The 26,260-nt window shown below is 51.9% G+C and overlaps 2 protein-coding genes across 12 annotated transcripts in view; one reads left to right on the top strand and one right to left on the bottom strand.

Moving 5' to 3' along the window:
- The window catches only part of M1AP (meiosis 1 associated protein), a 27,091-nt gene extending 14,667 nt beyond the window's left edge, over positions 1-12,424 (top strand). For 5 of the 10 annotated variants that reach the window (XM_085215008.1, XM_019616008.3, XM_085215007.1 and 2 more), the window contains 6 exons: positions 6,375-6,548; positions 8,023-8,173; positions 9,286-9,427; positions 9,915-10,121; positions 10,886-11,044; positions 11,338-12,424. In XM_085215008.1, coding sequence (XP_085071134.1) covers positions 6,375-6,548; positions 8,023-8,173; positions 9,286-9,427; positions 9,915-10,121; positions 10,886-11,044; positions 11,338-11,478 — 974 coding nt within the window. In that variant the 3' untranslated portion in view covers positions 11,479-12,424. Of the gene's footprint in view, positions 1-6,374; positions 6,549-8,022; positions 8,174-9,285; positions 9,428-9,914; positions 10,122-10,866 lie in introns of all 10 variants that reach the window. The other 5 variants (XR_014880757.1, XR_014880756.1, XM_085215010.1 and 2 more) reach the window with 5 other exon arrangements.
- Positions 12,425-15,897: 3,473 nt separating this feature from the next.
- On the bottom strand, positions 15,898-26,173 carry DOK1 (docking protein 1). 2 transcript variants are annotated; one of them, XM_085215003.1, is made up of 5 exons: positions 24,643-26,173; positions 23,574-24,558; positions 23,036-23,335; positions 19,381-19,553; positions 15,898-17,392 (listed from the first exon to the last, which is right to left on the bottom strand). In XM_085215003.1, the coding sequence occupies exons 2-5, from the start codon at positions 24,208-24,210 to the stop codon at positions 16,331-16,333; spliced, it is 2,172 nt and encodes a 723-aa protein (XP_085071129.1). In that variant the 5' UTR covers positions 24,211-24,558; positions 24,643-26,173; the 3' UTR covers positions 15,898-16,330. The 2 variants fall into 2 exon arrangements, with proteins under 2 accessions (XP_085071129.1, XP_085071130.1); XM_085215004.1 differs by lacking the exon at positions 24,643-26,173 and adding an exon at positions 19,651-19,762 and having other exon boundaries at positions 23,574-23,659.
- Positions 26,174-26,260: the final 87 nt, after the last annotated feature.

The following is a 26,260-nucleotide window of genomic DNA, read 5'->3' on the forward strand; positions in this document are numbered from 1 at the left end:
TGTGCAGTAGAGCTTTATTGAGAAATTAAAGAGAGTAAGTGCAGAATTTGTGAGAGCAGCACACACTGAGACACTCCTACTGCTGAGCATTAGCCTTTAGGTTTTGCCCCCAGACTACATACTCCAGTATGCCTGGAGGAGTTACATTTCCAAACCACATCAAGTAATGCAAGTAATGTACTCTCGAGTAGCTTTTTTTGTTGCTGTTGTTTTTGCTTAGCTGCTGCTTTTTTTTTTTTTTTTTTAGGGCAGCTTTTCTCAGGCTCTTAAGGTTATACTTCTTGAGTAAACGGTAAAAGCACTCATCGATGAGTTCCTTGTAGTCAGGCAGCTTCTGTTTCTCAGTCCAGGTCTCCATTTTAAGGCCAGTGCTGCTAATTCACACTTAAAGTCCAGACCAACGAGCCTTGATTCACACAGCAGGTTCTCACAGCAGGTTGATAACAAGCTCAATCAACCTAGGGCCTGATGCCTTGCAGAGTTAGAGTATGGCTAGTTACCAGGGCAGTACTTTTTTATGCAGTGATAAGCAGCGTTGGATGTTGTTGCCTTAACTGCCTCTAGCTGTTCCTTTCCAGGTTGCAGTGGTAAATTTCTGGTCCCTTGGCAGAGTAGGGATTGGGACTGTTTTAGGTAGATCACAGATTCCTTTTGGCCCTGCCCACTGCATGCATGACCCCATGTTCCATTAGTGAAAGAGGCGGTTCACCTCAGGCTCTAGATGCTGTTTTTCCTGCCTGTATCTCTATAGAATGCTTCCACTAATCTGAGAGCTTTCAGCAGAAAGAATTTAAGCTATAGTAATGAGAAATTCAAAACAAGAAACTACTATTAGCTGATGTTACGAGCCTTTTGTTACATAGCAAATGATGCTGAGCTCCATAAATCTGTGAGGTGGTACCCAGAAGTCCTGTACTGCCGTAGTTAACTGGCAGAAGCCTGTACAGTGCATACAGTGCCACAGTTTTATTTCCTATATTGCTTTTTATCTAACTTTCAAATCTCTTCAGTTACTTCAGCTCTTTCTCGAGGCTGATAAAGTAACTCCTGAATAGCAGGAGCTTGTGCTGCTTTTCCCTCCTTATAGCACATAGCAGATGCATTTTGCCACAGGCAATGATTGCTCTGTGCCACCTCTGCTTCCCACTAGCCTGCTGGCTAAACCTCATCCAGTACTGAGCTTTATAACCAAGTTCTGAGCCATACAGCAGGCTTCTTCCTACCTGCTGAAATCTTTCTTCCTGGAAAGGAGTGACTTCATCAGAGAGACTGAGCTGCTTATTCTAGGCTGCCTGCTTGGACCAGAGGCTTTGGAGAGAGCTCTCCTCTCTGCTGCCAGCAGGGCAGGTCTGTTTTACCTGATCAGCACCACCACCTCTGGGTCACAAGGAAGAGGATCAAGGTTCTGTCACTCTGACATGGCTTTAGAATTACTTCAGAACGTCTGAGCCCCAGGGGCACCAGAACTGTGAGTTACAAAATGGTTCTGAAGAAACTGTTGCCCACAGCTCTGAGGCTGAGGTGATCTTAGGAAACACTGCTCTAGTCCATATGGACAGAAGGGATCATTTCAGGTGGCTGCAGATGCTGACTTCTTAGGTAGGTGCATTATTGTCAGGGCTTTGCAACATGCTGATGCTGCACAGAACTGTGCAGGGAGACCTTGAAAAAGGAGTCACCACAAAATGAGATGTTCTTTGCTTCTTGACCACAGGACTGCTCTAGCATGCAAACTCCCACTGTTGTTTCTGAAAATGAAGTTGTGTAGCCCTTTTGTTCAATATCTGGAGTGAAAAAATAAACAGAGATACAGAACATAGAAATTCTACATGAAGAATATCTGACAAGAAGTAAGGATTGGGTTTTCAGAACAGCAAAGCAAATCTTCTGTGGGACAGTGACTAAACCTATGTTGTTTCTTCAGTGACAGAATATTAGGGATTAGCAGATTGCAGACTGGAACGAAGATAAGAAATCCCACAAAGAGACCAATACATAAGGCTTTTGCAATGGGAGTAGCATGTGGCTGTAATCAGTGGGATGCAGTGAACTGACCTCTAATGGATAAGATGGGAATTATTGCTGTGTGTTTCTTTCCTCTACCCCATTATGAACACTTAAAGCCAAACCATTTGCAAATGGCAGTTAATATTTATGTCAGATAGATGCTGGCTCTGTCTGTCTTTTGAGAAAGCAAAAAACAAGCACTGAAGCTAAAGCACCGCTTTTTTATGAGCGCAGTCCATCCTCTGCAAGCCCCAGGGAAGCTTTTTTTATATGCTCTCTGCAGACAGCTGACCAATAAATGGCACTGCATACCTAGTGTTCAAGGACTTCTGCAGCCATCACACACAGAAGTCAGCATCCCAACCCAATCTGCCTGCAGACACCAGTGAATCCAATGAATTTATTTTTACAGTTGCCATCTATTGTGCTAACTTTAGATGTGTAAGTGACTACATATCTATTAGAGAAATGTAATATATATATATATATATATATATTTATATTTACTGAGTAAAGAAGACTGGCGTGGATGAATAGGGAGCTATTCTTGAGGCTCCGGGAGAAAAAGAGAATCTACCGCCTGTGGAAAGAGAGACAGGCAACTCAGAATGAATACAAGGAAGTCATTAGGATGTGTAGAGGTGAAATCAGAAAGGCAAAAGCCCAGCTTGAATTTAACCTGGCCGCTGGAGTGGAATAAGAAACTCTTTTATAAATACATTAACAGTAAGAGGAGGACAAAGGAGAATATCCACTCTTTGCTGGATGAAGCTGGGAATGTGACCACTGAGAATAAGGAAAAGGCGGAGGTTCTGAATGCCTTCTTTACGGCTGTCTTTAAAAGTCAGACCAGTTATCCTCAGGATACTCCTCTCTCTGACCTGGTCATCTCAGCTGGGGAGCACACTAACCCCCTGTGATTCTGGAAGAAACAGTCAGAGACCTACTACTCCAACTGGACTGCCACAAATCTATGGGGCCAGATGAGATCCACCCGAGAGTGCTGAGGGAGCTGGCGGAGGTGACAGCCGAGCCACTTTCTTTCATCTATCAGAGCTCCTTGTTGACTGGTGAGGTCCCAGAAGACTGGAGGCTTGCCAACGTGACTCCCATTTACAAGAAAGGTCGTAAGGAGGATTCGGGGAACTACAGGCCTGTTAGCCTGACCTCGGTGCCAGGGAAGGTTATGGAGCAGATTGTCTTGAGGGAGATCACGCGGCATGTGCGGGATGACCGGGGGATCAGGCCTAGCCAGCATGGGTTCATGAAGGGCAGGTCCTGCTTGACCAACCTGATCTCCTTCTATGATCTTGTGACCCCTTGGTGCATGAGGGAAAGGCTGTTGATGTGGTCTACCTAGACTTCAGCAAAGCCTTTGACACTGTCTCCCACAGCATTCTCCTGCAGAAGCTGGCAGCCCGAGGTTTGGATGGGTGCACTCTTGGCTGGGTAAGGAGCTGGCTGGAGGGCTGGGCTCAGAGAGTGGTGGTGAATGGAGCTAAATCCAGCTGGTGACCGGTCATGAGTGGTGTTCCCCAGGGGTCGGTGCTGGGGCTGTCCTCTTCAGTATCTTTATTGATGACCTGGATGAGGGCATCGAGTGCACCCTCAGTAAATTCGCAGATGACACCAACTTGGCTGGAAGCGTGGATCTGCCTGGGGGTAGCGAGGCCATACAGAGGGATCTGGACAGGCTGGAGAACTGGGCTGAAGCCAACAGGATGAGGTTTAACAAGACCAAATGCCGGGTCCTGCACTTCGGCCACAACAACCCCAGGCGACGCTACAGGCTTGGGGCGGTGTGGCTGGAGGACTGCGTAGAGGAAATGGGACCGGGGGTATTGATTGATGCTTGGCTGAACGTGAGCCGACAGTGTGCCCCGGTGGTCAAGAAGGCCAATGGCATCCTGGCTTGCATCAGAAACGGTGTTGCCAGCAGGAGCAGAGAGGTGATTGTTCCCCTGTACTCAGCACTGGTGAGGCCGCACTCGAGTACTGCGTCCAGTTTTGGGCCCCTCAATGCAAGAAAGACATTGAGGCCCTGGAACGTGTTCAAAGGAGGGCAACACAGCTGGTGAGGGGTCTGGAACACAGGCCATATGAGGAGAGGCTGAAGGAGCTGGGATTGTTCAGCCTGGAGAAGAGGAGGCTCAGGAAGACCTCATTGCTCTCTATAACTTCCTGAAGGGAGGTTGTAGTGAGCTGGGGGTCGGCCTCTTCTCTCGTGTCATCAGTGATAGGACCAGAGGGAATGGTTTCAAGCTACGGCAGGGGAGATTCAAGCTGGACATTAGGAAGTACTATTTTTCAGAAAGGGTGTTCAGGCACTGAAATGGGCTGCCCAGGGAGGTGGTGGAGTCGCCGACCCTGGGGATGTTCAAGGAAAGACTGGATGTTGTGTTGAGGGACGTGGTTTAGTGGGAGCTATCGGTAATAGGTGGACGATTGGACTGGATGATCTTTTAGGTCTTTTCCAACCGTGGTGATTCTATGATTCTAAAGAACTAGAATATTTACCAGCCCCAAAATGCTGTCATTCAAAACACAGGTAATTCCCCTTGTCATCTGTGTGCACATTGTTTGTCAAATTGAATGACATAATTTCCGGGTGCTTTGTCTTCTGTACTGCTGATGCTATCTGCAGACAGCTGAGCCTAAGAAAACTATGGAGTTTTTCACAGCTGAAGCACAACCAGCAAGCTCTCCAAGTGCATGTTACATACCAGTGCACTCTGCAGGGAAACCAGAACTCAAATCCTACCATCAGGGCCAGAGACTGACAGAGGTAATCCCTGCTCACGTGGAGCTCCAGAGAAAAATGAGGAATTTCCTCCACCTGGGGTGTCCTCCAGCACTGCTCCAGGGAGGAACTCAAATTTCCACGAGCATTGAGAAGACTGGGACAAGGCACGGTAACATTCTTAAGCTACGTATGTGTACAAGAGCTGTTACAGAAAAAAAAAAAAAAAAGACCTTGCAGCCCAGGGCAGTCAGACTGCGACGTGAAAAGGAGAAGCTCTCAGCGCCAGAGACAGTGTGAGGCACCTCCCCTGGTCGGTGGGCTGCAGAAGTACAGCCTGCGTCACCCCAGTGCCTTCCTCAGGGCTGCAAGGGGAAGCAGGGAGTTGGCCGTCATGACCTGATGGCCACACTGCAAGCTGCAGTTTGCAGACAGTTACAGTCATTATTTTAGCCCTTGAATCGATTTTATATTATTCATTATGTAGGGGAGATTAATAAATTTCCATCTCATTTTTTTTAATGCAGGAGAGGATGCACAGTGTTATGTTTGCAAGCCGTAGATACGAATGCATAAGGAAAAGATTTCTCATTGCACATGAATGTAGAGCTGTATTTTAATCGTCAGCTGAACTAACAAACATTTGCAGAAAAGGGCTTTTCCTGCTACTCACTCCTCATCTTGGAATACTCATTTCACACCTTAGTTCTGTGCACCATTAATGCTACCAGGCTCTGTTTCTCCTTCTCTGTTTATGAAGGCTGAATTGCAGACACATCATCCACATTTTGCAAGTTGGTTATCACACTCTATTTTTTCCCACTTTTTCCAACTTTATCTTTGATCTTTTTAAAATTAATTGAATATGCCAGACTTTATGACAGCTTCTTTGACACTACTTTGGGTTATTATTTGGGAGTGTTATGGGTGTTTTTTTTTGTTGTTGTTTGTTTCTTTATTTCTTGAGAGGGATTGATCTTGTTGATAGCCTTCTTGACGCTGCCCTCCAATCTGCATTTGCCCATTTCTAAATGTAGTTGATAGATCGTATGCATTCTGCATCTTAAAATGGTGGCTGAAATATTTGCTATGTCCTTATAAGTGTTTTTAACTCCTCCTTTTAATTTATTTTGAAGAATTGTGTATTTTTATCTGCAAGGACCTTCTACTTTGTGATTGCTGTTACCAAGCAGCACTCCAGCAGTAACTGAACCACGTCCTCTCTGTCTTGTCAGTTCCAGGTCAAGTTTTGCTTCTGTTCTGTGACTAGCTGCTCCTAGTATTGATGGTGTTTAGCAATTTAGTTGTGTCTGCATTGCAAAGTAACATTCATCTTCTTTACGAGGAGTGGTATATCGCTCTACAAAATTCCCAATTACAGTAGCATTTCTGTTTTGCAGTTTCTCTGATTTCTTATACAAACCTTCAGCTTCTAGCAAAGCTCTTCTAAGAGGGCAGGTGGTCACAGTGCAGTGCTGTGATTTGTGTGATAATGGCTTCTGAAACATCTCCTGTTTGAAGGCATTTGAAGAGCTAGTGGGGTAAAGTGCAGTGCAAAATGCAGAAGAATGTTCATTTTTATGACTGAAAATATGTCTGCGTGCATTTTCACCACTTTTCCCTGCAGGTATTGCAATCCTTGGAATGGACATTGATCTGCAAACCATAGAGGATAATGTCATCAGCTTGGAGATGCTGTTTAAAACGTGGCTCCATGATTGTGGCTCAGAGAGGGAACATCTGCATCTCCTTCTTCCATCTGGAGGCCTCAGCTGTGGCACTGCACTCAAGCCAACCCTAAGTATTTCATTTTCTCTCCCTCTCTGCAGAGAGCTCCTGACTCCCACAGCCTTAAAGATTACCCAGGCTTGTCCTGGACGTGTTCCTCTTCATTTTTAGACTCAAGTAAGGTCTCGGGGTGACACTGAAAGCTCTCCATAGTTTCTGTTGTCTCAGGCTCTTAGCCACCTGCTCAGAGTGTGTCAGGGTTGGTGTGTCCCATGACTGTTGATGCTACAGTTCATTTCCATTCTGCAGCAAACACGTGCTTTGAAGAGGATGTGACTTTATAGCCACTGGGTCAAAGTAAAAGGGGCCTTACTGAGTGCCAGAGACCTTCTGTCTCAGCTTTATGGCTCTAAAATTATGTTCCTTAGGCTTAATGATACAGGTCTGTGCCAGAGCACTTAAATAAAGGCTGTTTTTAAAAGGTGCTCGGCACATATTTTTATCTACTGGTGTTTGGGTTTTTTTGTGTGTATGTGTTTTTTCCCCTTTAAGCCAAATTCCTAACCAATTCCTAACACTCAGGTAAGAAAGCAGACATAGATGCTTCCCATCAGTGTTTGTTGGCTGTGTTGTTACCACTGTGCTGCCATGGCAATCTGCATGTGCTCTTCCTGCAGCCCTTTCATGCTGCTCCACTGTCTCTAATGTGTTGCCTCTCATTGCCACGGCAGCAGAAGCACACTTGTTTTCTGCTAATGGCCTGCAAGCTGGCCCTGGTGTGGAAGCGAAGCACAGAGAGGTGCTGGGGCTCTTGCAGATACATGCTCAGCACGCAGATCAGAAGGCTTAGTGTGACTTTATTTGTGCAGTAGCCACCATAATGGCCTCCAGAACAGCACGTTATTATGTTTCTTGTTTCTCAAAGGTGAATTTTTCTTCATCATAACATTTAATTTCACATTTGATGTGCTGAATTATTATAGCTAGTGACACAAATCAAGTTACAGCAGGTTTTTTTCACCTTCCCACACTGAAGAAGTCCTTAGAAGGCCAGAGAAATCGTATGCAGCTGTACATCCTGTGGCAGTAGAGTTGGTATCTTCAGTGTGGTGTATTTCTCCCCAAACTCAGCTGGAGACAGACAGGAAGCAGTGAGGCTCTGAACCCACTGTGATTTCTATTCCCTCTTCAACTGGCCACTCATCTGCAAGGCTGGAGCTTGCCTGCCTGGTTGCCAAGCACTTGCTGGTTCATCAGTGTACCAATTATGTGGTAGCTTATCCAGTGGCAAAACTTGTTGCTTTGTTTCACAGGATTTACCATTATTCTTCCAGGGAGACATGGCTTAATTTTTAGGTAGTCTTGAGTGAAGCCAGAAGTAAAAGTCCTTCTGGGTCGGTTCCAGACAGGGATTTTCTGTGATTTTATTATTCACTACATAGTTGCAGTTGCTAAATAATATTAACTTATTGTTTGTAAGTGGCTTGAGCATGTCGTGTGCTACACAATGCTATTTCCAGCAATCTAAACCCATCTCTCTCTCCCAGTGTGTCTGAAGTGTGATTTGCAAGAAAGATTGCTCGACCCAGCTCTGCTTTCTGGGACAACTGATGGCACCCTGAGAACAGCTGATTTAAATTCACCCTGCCAGATGACAGCCTGGCCAGCTACGATGCTGTATAAACTCCAGGTTGTAAAGTAAGTGCCGTTACAGCTTTTGCTCGGTAGCTGGAATGCTGGTATAACAGTGTTCATGCTTTCTGTGCAACTTCAACTAGAAGTCAGTAATGTCAACATGAAGTGCCTGGGACTCAAAGAGCAAGTAAAATTCTGGGCTAAAACATTCCCACCAGCTATACCTCTTGGCGGTATGGATTAGCACATCCCATACACGCTGACAGGTGTGCAAAGTCTAAAGAGATGTTACCATAATGCTAGCACTTTATGAGTTTAAAAGCATAGATTTTATTCATGCAACAATTGATTCCTTCCAGAGTGAAGCCCTACAGGTTGTGGCCGTTGTTCCATATATGCTTTAGGTAGTGAAAGAACTACCTAAATGAGGCTGCTGCAATTAACTGGCTGCTAGAGCTTGATCTCTTTACTTGACTACTAGGCAAAAAAGCAGTGAAAGCTTCACAGTTCTGCAGGACTTCAGATAAGAATTTGTCTTCTTTTCCCATCAGCAGGCTCTGCTGGTAGGCACAGAAAATAACAGGAAGATTTGTTTTTAGAAAAATGTAGTGCAATTTTTGAACTTCTTCCTGTATAGTTGTTCCTAAAGTGATTCTGAGCTCGTCAGTGTTTGAAGAGTGCTTAGTAATTGTGTGTGAATTATTCACAGAATCACAGAATAGCTCGGCTTGGAAGGGACCTTAAAGTGGGATGCTAGCTGTGTGCAGGAGCAGTAGAAGTGAAGGAAAACCATAATATGCTAAAATCACTTAGGAAGAGATGTAACTGCCAGGGTGCTGTATTGCCCAAGAGGCCAAATTACTAGTCTGCTTTGTATTCAAAATGCGTGACGATTGAATGTGCTCCATGGCATGCTCTTGGCAAAAGAAATACAGTGGAATCTGGCAGCATGCTGGAGGGTACCAAATTCAGTGCTGATCAGCAATGAAGCCCTGGCAGCGCTTTCCACTGCAATTGGACTTTTCTCTGCTTCAGTTGGGCTTCGTTGTGGCTACAAATATTGCTTGTAGCAGTATTGCAGCTGTTACAACCATAGCTGCTCCAGCTCATCTCCCCCCTGCGGAGTCTTGGCAGTTTCACGCTGGCTGTGCTTACGATAAGCTGTTCATTTATAGAGCTCTGAAGTCTGAAGGGGTCTGTGAATCTGTACTATATGGACTGCCTTTCATCATCAAGCCCACAAGCTGCTGGCAGCTGGACTGGGACGAACTGGAGCTAAACCAGCACAGCTTCCACGCTCTATGTCATAGTCTTTTGGTGAGTGTAAAAATCGCAGTCTCAGAGGGAGGGATTGCCACAGAAAGGAACTGTTGGTGTATGTCCAGTAGAGTCTTTCAAGCCTGTACCAGAAAATATGTTTCAAAATGTATGGCTTCATCTCATGTGCCAGGGTTGGGCCTGTAAGTCCTTCCAGTCACCATGACTATGGCAAAGAACCTACAACGCATCAAACACGCACTCTTGCCTATCAGAAATGGGGCTAGAAAGTGCAAAATCAGGGCTGGAGTTGGGCAAGTATTTTTAAATGTGACAATAGTTAACCAAGGCTTTGGGATGTGGAGGACTTTCCATTACTCACAAGTCTTAAATTAAACTTGGATGTTTTCTTAAGAATTGTCTTGCATTCATTTAAGAAAGTTGGGTTTTCCTCAGCCACCACGCGTAGTAGTGATCTCACAGTGAATGTGCTGAAGGAAGCTGCTGTTACCCACTTTACATGTTGGTTTTGGCTTTTGCTGTTTAGAAAAGGAAGTGGATGCTTTTGGCCAAACATGAGCCACAGAACACTTGTCCAAGCTGGAACACTGTGGTGCATTCCTACTACATCATTGTCCCTTCTGACTCTGCCACTCTGCTTGTCAAACCAGTGGCTGTCAGAGAGCTCTTGATGCCATCAGCCTTCCCAGCCCTCCTTGCTGAGCATCCTGAGAGAGTACAGGGCCCTATAGAGGTAAGTCACTGATGACCCTACACAAAAATCTGTGGCAGAAATGCCAGCTATAGAAGCAGGGAATCAGGCTTGTAGTCAGCCTGCTTGCACACAACATGCAAATGCTACTGAAGATGTATTTATCTCCCTTACCACGGTAGATTCTTTGTACATAAGATAAATCAACACATACGGTATCTCTCTTTCTTCTGATAGATTCAAACTTTTGCAATTCATGCTATGCATCCACATGTTCTTCTGAGTTTTCTGGCTCTGCTTCAGGTGACGTCAGGAAGGGCAGGGCTCTTGCTATAGTCTTAGCAGGTGAACAGAGGAGGGAACAGCTGTGAAAATGTCCAGTGACAGCTGGAATATGATGCAGCACTCAAAAAATTCTTTTCAGCAGACAATATATTCTACAGTTTTCCCCCAAAGAACAAAGCCATCCCTGCAAAGAATGCTCCCCCAGAATAAACAAGACAGCCACTAATAATGATTATAGTAAGTCCTTCGCTTGTCACATCTAATTGGAGGGAATGAGGAGAAGCTTTTTCTCTCAGACAGCGGTCAGCACTGCAATGGCTGCCCAGGGAGGCGGTGGAGTCGCCGTCCCTGGCAGTGCTCAAGGGCCGCCTGGACGAGGAGCTGCGAGATGTGCTTTAGTGCTTGTGGTAGCAGTGGTGATGAGAAGAGGGTCGGACTGGATGATCTTACAGGTCGTTTCCAACCTTGTGATTCTATGATTCTATGATTCAATTGCCACCAGGTTCTTTTTTCTGTCCTAGCAGAGTGCCCTGAACAGCTTAGAAGTGGAAGTGACTTATAATCCCTTACACCTGAAAAGCAACCTCTATAAATACCTGAAAAGTATGTTGTACAGACCGCTGCACAGGCAGCAGCCCCAGCCCAGGGACCAGCGACCGGAGCGGCATCAGCCAAAGCAGGTATGACTCTTGTCTTTGACCAACACAGAGACTCTATCTCCTGATCTGCTTCCTGCAGAAGGGAAGAGGGCAGCTCCCTGACACCCTGATGGGACAGGGAGGCCAGCATGCGGCAGGGGCAGCATTCACTTACAGCTGTAGAAGCAGGGAGGTGAGTATAGCTTGTGCTGTTGAGAAGATGAGTGCTGAACAGCTGGCCTGTGCAAACACACTGAGGCAGCATGCAGTGAAGTGTTGGACAAGCTAACCCCTCCTTCCACAAGGAACATTAATATTTCATCCCTGCGTTGCAGCATCAGAGCAAAGCCAAAGCCACAGTGGCACCTCTTCTGATGGCTCCTTCTCCTGCCCAATTGTTCAGACCAGCAGGAGTGAGGAGAGATTCCTGCACACACTCCTTCCTTCCCAAAGAGGATGACAAGATCCTGCACTGAAGATACCCCATGGCACTGCTAACACCTGCTCTCAAGCAGTTAATGGTTTGGCTCCTGAGCCAGAAGCAGACAGGCAAGACACTGAGCCTGGCTGAGGTCAGATGGTGCTTCCCGTTGTTTGTAGCTCCTTGTTTTATGGTTTTGTTTGTCACTAAATCAGTTGGCAGGAAGCTTTCTTCACTATGGTTTCTTGGCCTCTTGCTGTTCAGCTGTTCCCTACAACACCTGATATTTCAGCACACATCACCAACATGCCTCAAATTACGTTCTTTAGAACAGACTAGCGCAGCCCACAAACCACAGATTACCGGCAGTGAATGCAGAAAAACTGCAAGGTAGCGTGCTGGGGAAGTTGAGCTATACAGCAACATCAAGCCACCCTCGTCCTGCAGAAGGTTCAAGAGTGTTCTGAATATGCATAAAACAGGGCTTTTGAAGAATGCTGTCCCCCTGAGCAGCATTATCGGTTACAATACTGATTTTTCGACTTCCACAGCAGTCTCTCTGTCCAACTCCTGAGCTCATGGATGGGTTTGCAGCAAGTGCCAGGATAGCAGCCGTGTCCTGCACAGTGCAGTAACCCACTGCAGCTGGATCTCAGAACAGTACCTTTCTCCCTGCCAGTTGTTGCTTAGAAGCACACCCTCTTATGGCCCATCTACACAAAAGAGACTGTTCTGCAAGCTGGCATGGCCATACATTTTGGCAAGGCTTAGCAGATACAGGGAGTTGGCCTGCAGCTTTCCACAGAGCTGAGTGAGCACCAGTTTTTCAGTGCATACACGGGACAGCTGCCCCTGCCAGAGCAGGAGCTGAGGACAGTGCAACTTAACCAACGTGGGGCAGCATCACTGGGCATCCTGGATACCGCACACAAACGGATTTGTGTTCCGCGTAGTTTGTTCCAACATTCTGTTTCAAAATAAAGTCCTCTTGCTAAATGTTACCTTACTGCTTGTGGTCTACAGTGCTTCCAGTGTGTGGCAATCATAGCACTGACCTCTGTTTCCTGAGAAACAGATGCTGTTGACCAAGGGCACAATGCAGCATCGTGCTTCCTTGAGGACTGCAGTGGCAGGACAGAGCCAGCTGTTTGCTTCAGGATCACGGCCCACCAGCAGGCTCTGATTGCTACCTGTTTTCTACCCATTCATGAGATGGGCACTGAGATGGTAAAGCACCCAACGGAAGAAAAGGTGGCAAAATCCTATTTACCTCTGACAGTGGTGGTCTCATCTGACACCTGAATCTCTACAGTACAACGTGTGCTGTAGAGTCTCAGATGAGGGCAACAGGACCCCCCAAGCACTGAGGCCAAGGAAGGGCGCCACACAGTTGTTGCTGAGGTTGAGATGAACCAGACGCTGCTTTCTGTGTCCACGTGGGAGCTGTGCCATGACCAACTGCACACAGGCTGACTCAAGTGCAGCACAAAGCCTGGACACACCACTCCCCATATTGCTGTGTGCCTTTGCTGCTGGTTCCTGCTGCATGCATCTGAGCTTCCCGTGCCCTGGCAGCCCCCCATGCCCGGGCAGCTGGCAGTATGCGGGCAGCTGCTCAGGGCAGGTACCTGGAGGAAAGGGAGACATCCCCAGCAGCACAGGGAGATGCATTTCCTGGGGTGTGCGTGCATGCAGATGGCCAGTCCTCACCTCTAACAAACAAGCTCAGGGGGTGAGGAACTGAGAAGTGGCCAGAAACAAATGGCAGTAATGCACACAAAAATGGTTTCACCTCCAGCATGCTAACCAGATAATATGAAAAAACAAGCAGATAAAATAATCCCCTTCCTCCTTATCTGATCTGATGACCGAGATAGAAATTATTCGGGCAATTCTATCAGTAGGAAAGGGTACATCAACAGCAGCTGATGGTTTACTGTGAACCAAAGGAGGCTGACAAAGGAGAAACTCGCAAAGAGGGAAAAGGGACTACAAGGGGAAAGAAACCACAAATCTGGGAGTGTTTGGGGGTTCCTTCTGAAGCCTTCTGCCTGGTCACTGGTGTGAAGCAGGGCAATAACCCTACAGCCAGTGTGTTTTTGAGTGCTCTCCCTAATGCCATTGGAAATTTCCCAATTTCCAATGGGAAAAAATAACCTGGCAGAACGGCTGTCTCACACCTGCACCATGCTACGACCCCATATGGGAGGAGGAAGTGGTTATAAAAGGACGTGTTTTCCGGAACAAGAAACAGAAAAAGGCGATACAAAGGGGAAGATATGGCTGGGCTTTGGCACTTCCCAAGTATTTTTCTCCTGATAAAAACTGCCAACTGGCCTACAGAGACCAAGAATGCTGCTTCATCTCAGCCGTGGCTGCTAGACCTGCTGTACTCAGTAACATTTCTCAGCTGGAGTTTAGGCTTTTAGCAAAAGGGAACAGGAAGGCTCATAGGCTGCCCACATACAAGGAAGCCTGATATCCAAATGATATTCTGTGCACCACGCAGTCTGGCTCCTAGCACATAGACAAGGCAGAAAATGCCAGGATGCTGTTCCCCAAGCATGCAGACTGCATTCAGTCATGGCACAATTACTGTGATGTGCCAGGGCTATCTGTGAGCTTCGCCCAGCTGCTTCACTGTTCAACATGTGGAAATAACAGGAAACAAAAGAAGGCAGACCGAATAAACCTAATCCAGACAAAAATTCAGCAAGGTCATCTGCTCCTAGAATTCACTGCAACTTTGGCTACAGGAAGGCTATGACCAGCCAAAAGCTCACTCTGTATTTGCCTTATTTCTTATGCTTTCTCAAAGCACCTATGGCACCCTGACCTGCTTCCAGACAGTTGGAGCACAGAGCAGCAGCCTGAGGGAGATGGCAAGCCTGGTCTACAACAGTGAGCCAGAAAAAGGATTGCTCTCCAGATCAGCAAGAGCTTTCTGTGCTGCACGCGCTGTTGACATGTGGCAATGCCTGTAAAGAAAGCAGGACAAATGCAGAAGACAGATGTTGAGTTGTGTGCTTACCTTTTTGTTTTAGGCCAGTTAACGGAGAGAAGATGTCACTGTTGAAGCAAGAAGAGCAAATATCCCATCCCATCCAGGAGGAGTGCAGGGCTACAGGGAGAGCACTGAATCTAGCACAGATGCTGGAGCACTTTCCTTCTTCACTGGCATTCTTTATAGTGAAAGCTGGGACAGACACACTCAGTATCCTCAGACACAGCAACTGCAGTGATGCAGATGTGCAAGTACCCAGCACATGTGTAAGGCGGAGCCTAGAGCTCAGCTCCTTGGAGGCTGCACTTCATCACTCAAGTTTTAGAGCCTTACACGGGAGTCACAAAGAAGGTTTATGGGCAGGTGCCCCCCAATGCAATACCCAGAGCTCTTCCCTGAGAATTCCTAGGACTTGAAGCACCTGCGTGGGGTCACCCCACAGCTGTGCACAGGGAGCAGGCACACACCTGTCCTGGGCAGGAACAGCATCAGCCTCTCTCTGGTTCCCAAAACACCTCTGAGGTGTTTCTCCAGTTTACTGCAGCAAAACCCCAGCAGAAAAGAGTATGCAGCACAAGACAACAACAACAAATTGGTTCAAGTTACTGCTGCACTTTTACAGCTCCTCCTGCAACCCAGACATCACACACCCGGTCAGAACTCACTGCTTGCTTCCATCTCACCAGCTTAGGAATGTGAACACAGCCCTGCACACCTTGCTACCAGTTTGTGGTTCTCTGGTTGTGAGCTTGGGCTACTGAATTCATGCTTAGTCCTCTGCACAGGAATATCAGACTTCTGCTTCCATCTCCATCAGCAGGCTGGTGAACTTGCAGAAGCCATCAGCAGCACAAGACAGACTGAGGGACAGGCAGCACCAAGGTACCTGGCATATCCCCACACAGAGGAGACAAAATCTCTCACAACACCAAAAGAGCAACATATTTTTTCTCTCTGCAGGTTTCTGCCCAAGGCACACTAAAATCATAGCCAAACCTTTCTCCTCATAAACAGCACAATTACAGTATTTGCCATCAAAGTCAGTGGGACTCAGACTGGACCACCCTCAGCCTTCCACAAGTACATGAGGATAAAAGGGGAATCAGCAGAGGAATGCACCAGGTTAAGCAGAGAACCTGTGACTGATCAAGAGCCATTGAGCTCCAGCACAGACCTTGAGCCTGGCCCTGACCAAGAGAGTTCCGCACTTTTTCAGGTCATCCCAACATGTCTCATCCTGACTAGCACACTAGAGCCTCAGTGGGGCTCATTCTCACATCCCTCAATCCCTTGGCATCAGGGCATCCCGGCCACTGCTGGAGCTGCCACCCACTGTCTCTCTGGTTTCCTCTTAGCTCGGCAGCTCTGGCACAGACAGTGTGAGCACTGCTCTACAGGGCATCACACACCACAACACTGCACCAGCATCTCCCCAGCTACGTGCCTAACATGCCACATGCAAACACTTCATCATAAGACATATAAATTTTAATATCAAAATAATTTTGTATAAAAATACTTTTGGAGACTGATGGCAAGCAGCCCCCCCGGCGCTGCAGTGAGCATCTTAGCCCCATGGCTGGCCCAGAGAGAAAGGCATAGCACAGCCAGAGCCTCTGGAGTCAGAGCAGCAGGCGCAGTGCAGAGCCCACCCGCCTGCCCCACCAGGTGGCAGTGAGGCGGGCCCTGGAGCCGAGCAGCACCGCACCAGTGCACTCTGACCCTGGGAGTGTGGGACAGCCCCAAGGAGACACAGCCCCTCAGAGCTGACGAGTGGGAGAGGCTCTGCCCCGTCCCACACAGCCCCCAGCCCCACGCCGGGCCATGGAACACAGCCGCCTGTGCCACTCCTTGCTGAGTTTGGGCCCCAAAGCCCCCCAGGCAGGAGCAGAGCAGCAGCACGTTATATCTCTCCTAGGTCCTCATAGACAGGAGACAAGTTACACTCATCCACACACTGCTCCTTCCTCTGCCCAAGCTGGGGCTTCATCACCCGGCAGTACAGCACCTCCGTGTTGTTGTTGTTGCTGCTGTTCAGGCCGGGTTTGACGGCCGCCTTCTCAGTAGCAGGATTCCCTCGCCGCCTGCCAGGGTCCTCACTTCTTTCAGCACATTTGGAGATGAACGTTGCCGGGGGCTTGGGAGCAGGCACCGGCTTGGGGCCCTTGGCCTTGAAGGCAGGAACCGAATAGTCATCAGTACTGGGGCTGTAGGGGTACTCATAGCCGCTCTTGCCGTCGTGGCCCTGCGTGCGCCAGGCCTCACCTATGGGCCGTGCCTCGTCGTAGATGCTGGCGGCGGCGGGCAGCACGCGGGGCGCGCAGCCCTCGGGCTCGTCGTAGATGTGCTCCTTGCGCAGCGGCCCGCAGCCCTGGGCACGCAGCTGCTCACAGGTACCTGGGAACGGCGCCCGGAGCTTCACCCCCTCCGCAGCCCCCGCGGCCTTGCTGTCAATGGGGTCCGCGTACAGCGGGTCCGGCCTGGGTCGGAAGCTCTTCACGGAGTCCAGAGGCTCTGAGTAGAGGCTGGAGGGATCCTTGTCCGGCAGGACGGCCCGCGGCACCTTGGGCAGAGGGGAGCGTGGAGGGGTGCTGGTGATGGGGGGCTTGGCCTGCAGCACAGGTGGCTCTGGCAGCATCCGGGTCTTCAGCAGTGATATCGCATCTCTCTCCTCTGCTGCAGCAGAAGGCCGGGGTGCCAGGCCTGCCTTGGGTGCTGCAGCATCATCCCCTTCTGTGGGCTGCTCCAGGCTCAGTGCGTCAGCCAGGGCCTGGCGGATCAGCACCACACTGGGGTTGTCAGATTCCAACGAGTCACAGCTCTGCTGGTTCTCCTCCACCTGAGCTTTCTGTTCCCGGATGGAGGCTTCCACCAAGCGGAAAATCTCATTGCCCTGCTTGGTCTCGAAGGTGAAGTTCCCTGGTCCAGAATCACAGCGCCTGCCAGCTTCAAAGGAGAACATCACCTGCAAGAGAAGCCAGGAGTCACATCCTGCTCAGCAACACCCAGAGCCGTGCAGGCCATGCTCCCCTGATGCACAGCTGAGCACCCTGCTGTGAGCACTGAGGCTGTGCTTCGCTCAGTGGCTGCACAGCACCCAGGCAGAGGCAAGACTGCCTATCAGGCTGGAACAGCTGTGAAATGGGGCACTGTCACGGAGTTAACGAGATCAATTTATGCCCGTGCCAGGGGGTGGTAGGCCCCTGCCCTCCCCTCCCCAGCCCACAAAATGGGAAGGAAGGGAGGAAAACAAAAACAGCGGCAACAATCTATTGAGGAAAACTTATTTTACTAACTATGATATCGAAATGCAAGATAACACAATATAATACAATCTGATTGAAATTGAGACTAATAAATCAAATAAAATAGGAGAGAGAGAGTTCCCGAGACCGATTCAAACCTGAAAAGCTTGGAACGGCCAGGAAAGCACCCTCCAGCACCCACTGCCAGGCAGTAAGAGACCGCCCCACCCGGAAGGGCCAGATCCCATGGCTTCTGTAATGTACAGGGATAGGTGCCTGGAATTGGAGCATTAACACTTGAACTCCCAGTACACTCCATGATGTTGTGATGTGGAATATTGAGAACCAAAAACAAAAAAACATAAAACCATGACAGGCACGCAGCTGAGGGGACAGCGCTGCAGTCACCCAAGGCCAGAGCTGCAGGCCCTGCTGAAGGCTGTCCTGTTCCCTGAGCTTTGTCAGCAGGTTCAACAACTGGCACCAGAGCATGCACTGGGAACTGAGTAGGGCAAGAAGAAAACAGTTCAGCAGGAGAAAATGCTGTGGATATCCTGGGTAAGTCAGCATCGGTCAGGCAGAAGGGAAGCACGAAGATAAGGAATCCAAGAGAGGAATGCAACTTCCCATAGGAGAAAGGCCAGAAACAGCAGTTCGGTTACGAACAGCAAGCAAAGCATTTGTCTTGTAAGCATCTAAGTACTTTGTCATTAACAGTAAAGAGAAGCCTTGACCAAGGCTGTACTTCTCAGGCTGAGCACACTCTTGCATAAGTTCCCACCAGGAAATGCACAGACCCTTCTCAAACCTCGGTCCCTGAACCCAGGAGAGACCAAAAGTCTTTCTGGTGTTGTCTGGCACGTAGCAACTGTCTGTGGTTCCTGTAAGAGCCTTTGAGGACAGACTTGTTTGTGTGTGGGTCAGCCATGCTGCGCACACGCACAGCCAACTCGTACCCACCAGGGGACCCAGGAGTGCAGCCACCTGCTCCTCCAGTGACTCAGCACTGCTCCTGCCTCAGGCACTGCCATCCTGAGAACAGCTTAGCTTCTGCTTCTGTTTTGGTGAAGTGCCACAGAACATGCTGCTGGCAAGCTGCAGCTGATGGCATCACTTCTGTAAACAGCCCCAGGGAGGCCACTTTCTCCCTCCCCAGCTTAGCAGGTACAGCTTGCAGTCTGTGTAGCAGCAGGATAGATGGGGAACCTGCTGCTGCAGAACACTGGGGAAGCACAGGCCCACACAGGTCAGTCAGGCTCACGGCAGTGTGCCCCAAAAGGTGAACACATCCAGAGCAGAACAGGCGTCTCAAACAGCCCGTCCTGCTCCAAGTACTGCCCTCAAGAGGATGAATACATGCTGGGAGCCATCAGAGTGCCGAGTTCCCCAGCAGCATGGATTTGGAGTGCAGAGGGAGAGAACAAGGGTGGGCAGTGGCTGCGATGGCCTCAGTGGGAGCTGGGAAAGGACGACGTGGAGCAGGGCTGTGCAGCTAGGCCCCCCAGAGGGGTGGGAACACCACAGCTCACGCTGCTGCACAGTGACACCACTGAGGAGCTGGGGGCAGACCAAGGGTCACAGACGCCCCAGAGATGCTGCTGTGGTCACCGAGGGCTGCAGCAGCCGCAGCACTTGGCAGGGTCCACAGCATCAACGCCACAGCAGCCAGGGACGAGCAGTACCCTTGGCTGCCCATCCACACACCCACCTTGTCCCGGCCGTATCTCCGGAGTAGCCGGTAGGGCCAGACGTAGAGGATCTCACTGCTCCGCGGGTCCTTCAGGATGAGGCTGTCACGTTCAGCCTTGAGCACGTAGGAGCCGCGCAGCTCGCACCGCTCCGCAGCCTCAGTCCGCTGCACTGTCACCCAGAAGGCATTCACTGCAGGAATAGGGGCGCTCAGGGGAGGCAAAGAAATCCCACCCCCTGCTTTCAGCACTGCCTGTAGAAGCCCAGCAAGGGCAGCAGTAGACCCCACCTTCATCTCTCGAATAGTAGATAGAGTTCACGGCCATCTCCAGGACTGGTGCCTCCCCACTGCCCTCTCCACAACTCTGGAGTGCCACAGCAGCATTTCTGGGGCCATTCCTCTGATGAGAGAGAGATGATCAATGCCAGCCCCTCTGCCTGCACCAGCTTTGCAAGGACACCCTGCGGTCACTGTCCCCTGCCCCATTTTCCCCAGGCCCCACTGCTCTCCGCAAGGGGCCCACCCAGCCCAGCACAGCTCAGCCAAGCCTCCTCCCACCCAGCACCACAGACCATACCTACCCAGAGTGACATGGACAGAAAGAGACAGGACTGGGTAGGAGAGGCTGCACGGAAACCCTAGCACGACCCTCAACCCAGTGCATGGGACAGGAAGCAGATCGCACAACCATAGGGGATAAAAATCCCCTCTAACATCATCAAGCTCAACCCCAATTCATCTCCACCGTGCCCATTGGCCATGTCCCTCAATGCCACATCTCCACAGCTCTTGAACACCTCCAGGGACATGACCCCACCACTTCCCCGTCCCAATGCCTGACCACTCTTTCAAATAAGAATTTCTCCCTCCCCTTCCAGCAGGCCTCCCTCCAGACCCTCCCTTGAGCAAAGACAGCACTGACACAGTCCCCTCGTGGGACCCCAGTGCCCACAGCACCACTGCCCTCTTGACCACTGGGGCAGCTCAGGCTTGGCACACAGGTGCACGCTGTGGAGGCCAAGAACAGCCCCACTTCCACACAGATGTGCTCTGATATCAGCTGATATCAGCACCCAAAGCACAGCACAGGCCCGGCTGCTCTCCTAGCTACACAAACAGGAGAGGGAGCAGATGCCATTACCCAGCAGCCCGCGTCCTGCTTCTGCACAGCCAGGAAGACAGTGCCAGGATTAGCGCACAGACCGCAGAGGGAAGCGAGCACTCCTACTTTTAGCATATGCAGAACTGAAAGTGCAACACAAGCACTCTGCCAGAGGCCACATCTCCACGGCAGAGTCCCCCGAGGACCCGTGTGGTAGACGCACCCTTGGTGCCCCCAGGGACCCTCCTCTGGGGCAGCCCCATGCAAACCAGGGGCCCACTGATGTTCTGCAACAGACCTTCCAGCGGATTTTGTGCTCTTGCATGAGGGTCCGAGCTCAGAGCAAGCAGGAAACTTTCCCAGGGTCACGTGGCCGGGGTTGCGGCACATCTTGCAGAAGACAAGCTGCTGCAGTTTCAGTTTAAAACTAGTCATATGAGCTCCCCTGCAAGAAGTAAGGCCCAAACAAGGCCAACAGATTCTGGCTTCTAAACAGGATGCACACTGCTAAAACCCAAAGTCCAAGAGCTGACAGCAGCCGCTTCTGCTCTCCTGAAGTATCCAACGCAGCAGAGCTCAACCTGGAATCAGGCAGCCAAGAACCTCTGAGGGCTTTGTTGGACTGTGCCTTTCCTCATCTTCAAAAGAAAAAGAATCAGAATGGTTTGTGTTGGAAGTGACCTTTAAGATCCTGTAGTTCCAACCCCGTGCTATACGCAGGGACAGACTGCTCATAGCCCCATTCTACCTGGCCTGGAATGCCTCCAGGGCAAGAATGTTCACAACCTCAGTGGGCAACCTGTTCCTGTATCTCACCACCCTCACAGGAAAGAATTTCTTCTTATTACCTAGTCTAAATCTACTCCCTCTTTAAGTTTAAAGCCATTTCCCCTCATCCTGTCACTACCTGCTCTTATAAAAAGCCACTCCCCACCCTTCCTGTAGTCCCCTTCAGGTCCTGGAAGGCCACTATCTGGTTTCCTCTGAACCTTCTCTTCTCCAAGCTGAAAACCCTCAGCTCCCTCACCCTGGCCCTGCAGGGGAGGTGCTCCAGCCCTCTGATTATCTTTGTGGCCCTCCTCTGGACCTGCTCCAACAGCTCCACATCCTTTTTGTGCTGGAGGCTCCAGGACTGGATGCAGGTCTCACAAGAGCACAGCAGTGGGGCAGAATCACCTCCCTCAACCTGCTGCTCACACTTCTCTAGATGCAACGTAGGATACAGCTGGCCTTCTGGGCTGCAAGGACACACTGCCAGCTCACACTGAGTCTTACATCAACTGACACCCCTAAATCCTTTTCCTCAGAGCTGCTCTCAAGCCATTCTCTGTCCAACATGTATCTGTGCTTGGAATTGCTCCAACTCAGCTGTAGGACCTTGAAAGAAATCCCATCCTGAACTCAGATCATCTCCCCAGCCCATTCCCAAGCTGCTCACCTTCTGGACAGCAATTAACACAACACAAAATCTCACTCTCCAAGCAGATGAGCAGAAATTGCAACCAAGCACCTTCGCTTTCTTGCAGAGACCATATGCAGCAGCTCCTACGCCTTGTGCTCCAGGGCAGGCCTTCAGTACAGCCCCTTGACCTCACAGCACCTTGCCAAACTCATCCTTAATCTGCTGACCAGCTTCTGGACCCTAAGTGTGTAACTGGCAGCTACCAGGTGAACAAAGGTGTTAGCATAGCACTGCTCCAAGCAAGTGCTCCCTGCCTTATCACTGCTCCCACCATACTGAAGGTGGGTGGTGGGCTCCCAGCTGAGCCCCAGGAGCCCTGCCTAGGACAAAGGCTGCAACGCTGTCTGCATGACACAGGGCCACAGACATGGAATGACTCCCAGTGCCATACCAGTACCTTTGAGCCGGGCCAGTCACTGACAGCTGCAGGGAGGCCCTGCAGAGAAGCCCAGCCTTGCATCCATAGCCTGAGTTTGGCGAGCACTGCCCAGCAGCAAAGAACCCTCCCACCCCAAAAGGAGCACAGAACACACGTGGGTCCAGGCGGGCAGGGACCCCCCTCACGGAGCCATGTGGATGCCCACAAGTGCAGCCACAGTTCACTGCCCTGTGAACTGCCTTCACAAGGATGCAATGCACAGCTGACAGCCAGCCCGGGGAAGGGCAGGGAAGCTGGAAGGTTGTGCCGCGGGCCAGCACGGACGCTGGCACCGGGGAGTGACCCCTAGGCTCGGTGAGGGGCCGCCCTGTTCCCAGAGCTGCTGGTGCTTCCCAGGAGTCTGACGGGCCCCAGAGCCGGGTACTGCACCATGCTCGGGGTTCCGCTTCTGCCTCTGCAGGAAAGGCAAGGCCAGCTGGGTCCGGAGGAAACACCCCCAGCTCTCATCCAGCCCTCGCCAGGTGTCTGCAGGGGGTGAGCAGAGCTCCGCGCGGCAGCACAGCAGCAAAGCGGATGTCGCAGAGCGCAGGGCACAGGCAGGAACCCCCGGGGACAGAGCGCTGAGCAGCCCCGCGGTCCCACGAACCCAACCCGGGCAGCTGCTGAGGCCGGAGCCGCTTCGAGGGGCCGCGACGCCGAGACGCGAAGACCCCGACCCCGCCCCGCTCACCGGGAAGGCGATCTCGCACAGCTTGGCCACCCACTCCTCGCTCTGCTGCTGCTCGGCCGCCAGGAGGTAGCTGCGGCCGCTGGTCTCCAGGCGGAAGGCGGCGGTGCCGGCGCGGGGGCCGCTCTCGGAGGGCGCGGGGGTGACGCTGGTGCAGTCCGCCAGGCGCACCACCGTCTTGTCCAGGCGCCGCGTGCCCAACCGCCCGACCGGACCCGCCGCCTCTTTGCAATCGAAGAACTCCAGGCGGGCGACGCCGTGCTGGCTGGCCGGGAACAGCGCGAACCAGCCCCGCTTCCACCGCTGCAAGGCACCGAGTCAGCGCGGGGCCGCCCCGTCCCATCCCGTCCCGTCCCGTCCCGTCCCGTCGCCGAGCGCGGCCGCCACCCGCCCTTCCCCTGCGGCCGCCCGTGCACAGCAACCGGCGGCCCCCATCGCTCGGCTGCGCCCGCAGAACGCCCGGCTCGGCTCGACCCACGGCCCGGAGACCGCCCGACCCCGGACCCCTCCCACCCCACGGCCCGGCCCGCGCAAAGCCCACCTTGGCGCCGAACTTGTTGCTGTGCTGCACGAACAGCGGCCCCTCCTTGGCCGGCGGCTCCATCCCGCGCCGCCGCTCGCAGCGCTTCCGCCGCCGCTCCTGGGCAGAGGGGCGGGGCGGGGCGGGGCGGGGCGGGGCGGGGCGCGCACGTGTCGGGGGCGCGCGGGGGGGCGAGGCGCAGAGCGCGTGGACGGCGTGTACGTGGGTGGGAGGGGGGGAGAGAGAGAGAGAGCGTGTACACGGGTGTGCGCGTACACGTGTGTGTGTGCGTGCGCGTACACGTGTGTGTGTGTGCGTACACGTGTGTGTGTGTGTGTGTACACGTGTGTGTGTGTGTGTGTACGTGTGTGTGTACATACGTGTGTGTGTGTACACGTGTGTGTGTACGTGTGTGTGTGTGTGTACATGTGTGTGTGTGTACACGTGTGTGTGTGTACACGTGTGTGTGTACGTGTGTGTGTGTGTACATGTGTGTGTGTGTACATGTGTGTGTGTGTACACGTGTGTGTGTGTACACGTGTGTGTGTGTGGGGGTACACGTGTGTGTGTGTTGGTGCTTGCAGTGCGCCGGCCCTGTGGGGCTCCAGGCCTTCGGGCCGATGGCTGCTGCCTGCGCCTTCAGCTGCTGTGTCCCCATGGCTGATCCCGCCAGCAGCCTCTCTGGATGCTGAGGGTGCGAGGCCCCAGGCTGGGAGCAGCACCATCCCTAACAGCGCAGGGCTGGGGCTGCGGGAATGCAGCCGGCAGATCACCACGCCCGACAGAGCCAGGAGAGCAGCCCTGCAGTGCCTTTCGTAGAATCACACAATCACAGAATCACCGTGGTTGGAGAAGCCCTCCAAGACACTCAGGTCCAACCCCAACCCACCCCCACAATGCACACTGACCACTTCCATCGGTGCCACATCTCCACAGCTCTCGAACACCTCCAGGGATGGCGGCTCCACCACTCCCTGGGCAGCTGTGCCACTGCTGACTGCTCTTCCTGTGAACAAATTGTTCCTAATATGCAACCCGAACCTCCCCTGGTGCAACTTAGGGCCACCACCTCTTGGCCTATTGCTGTTACCTGGGAAAAGCAGCTTTCTCCTTCCGTGCTGTCACATCCTGCAAAGAGCTCTCAGCTCCCAGGCCCACCAGAGGCCCCATCCACACCCCGAGGTGGGAAGAGATGGAGCACTGGCCCCAGATCCTGCAAGACTGGGTGCTACAGTCCGTGCCATGAGCACAGCTGTGCCCTCTGCGCCGGAGGGCATGGATGGCTGCAGAGGAGGACTTCATGGACACCTGAAATGCTGACCCAACTGGCACAGCACACTCTGTAGAATAAATAGGGACCAGCGTAGGAATTAGAGGCTGCGGCTCATCAAGAAAGAACAAACAGAAGAGGAAAAAGTTGCAGGGCTTGCCCTAGGTGCAGCTGGTTCTGCCCTCTGGACAGCAGCACTCAGTACTGGATACAGTGCATCCACACTTGGGAAAGAAAAGGGACAGAAAGGCACTGCCCAGGGGCACTGTCCTTGTCCCCACTGAAGGGCCCCACACAGCCTGGCATCCCAGTGGATGGTGGCACTGGGATCTGGCTGCTGGTGCAGGATGGAGTTTGGGTACCCAGCACTCCCAGCCCAGAGCTGTGCCTGGCCACCGCGTCGCCCAGCCCAGGGGCCAACCTGGAGCCCAGCCTGTCCCTGCAGCGCAGGCTTGTGCAGAAGGTGAGCAAGCGTGGCCTGTGTCCAGCCAGCCCTGGTAGTTGCAGCTTGCTCAAGTAACCCAGCCTGGCAGCACTGAGCTGGCTTTCCTGCCCTGATGCAGATTTTATTGATGAACATAGTTCTGGTTATGAGCAGCATCGTGCCTGTCCCAGGGGCTGAATCTTCGCATGCTTTGAGCGCTCCTTGCATTCTGCAGCTGCCTGCATGCCACGTCACTGAGCTCTGAGCACATTTTAGAGGCCCACGGTGCACTCTGACTGTCAGGCTGTGGCCGGTCAGTCGCTTGCAGGCTCCTCACTGCCCAGATGGCCCAGACAGCATCACCTGGCTTCCTAGCACTGCCTGAACCTGCAAGGGGGAAAGGGAGATGCCACAAACCCTGGCTCTGTTGGCCTCTGACACCCATTTTTCCTATGCAAAGCCATGCAGGTGGGTTAGATGGAAGCACTACTGGTGGTGATAGCTGCTGGGAGGGCCTTCGGCAGTGTCTGTGTGCAGGAGTGCACCAATGCTTCTGGCTTCATCCCCCACACACGAATGGACCACAGTAACAAAGCCACGTGCGTGCTTCCACGTTACGAAGTCATGTGGCTCAGAGAGGCTGCAGGACACAGATCTGCCTCACTATTGTCTGACAAACAGGAAAAGCAGCCAGAAATAGAGCAGGGTAGCACAGTGATGACGAACACGAGGCTCTGCACGCACACAGGTGCCGGTGTCCGTGCAGCTGCAGGCCAGGGAAGTACTGACGTGGCAGCACTTCTGCAAACCAGGGCCTGTGGGACGGCGAGGATCACGAGCCAAACCCGCGTCAGCGGCCCAGAGCAGTGCGACAAAGGCCCGATGTTTGCGGGCAGGTGAATCACGCAACGGCCCGATCTCCGCGGTGGGCGGCGGAGGCATCGCAGCCCGCACCGCGCGAGAGAAGCGGCGCGGGGCGGCGGAGCTGCGGCGGCGCCCCCCCCCCGGCACCGC

The sequence above is a fragment of the Meleagris gallopavo genome, chromosome 35, assembly GCF_905368555.1.
Source record: "Meleagris gallopavo chromosome 35, MGAL_WU_HG_1.1, whole genome shotgun sequence".
NCBI lineage: Eukaryota > Metazoa > Chordata > Aves > Galliformes > Phasianidae > Meleagris > Meleagris gallopavo.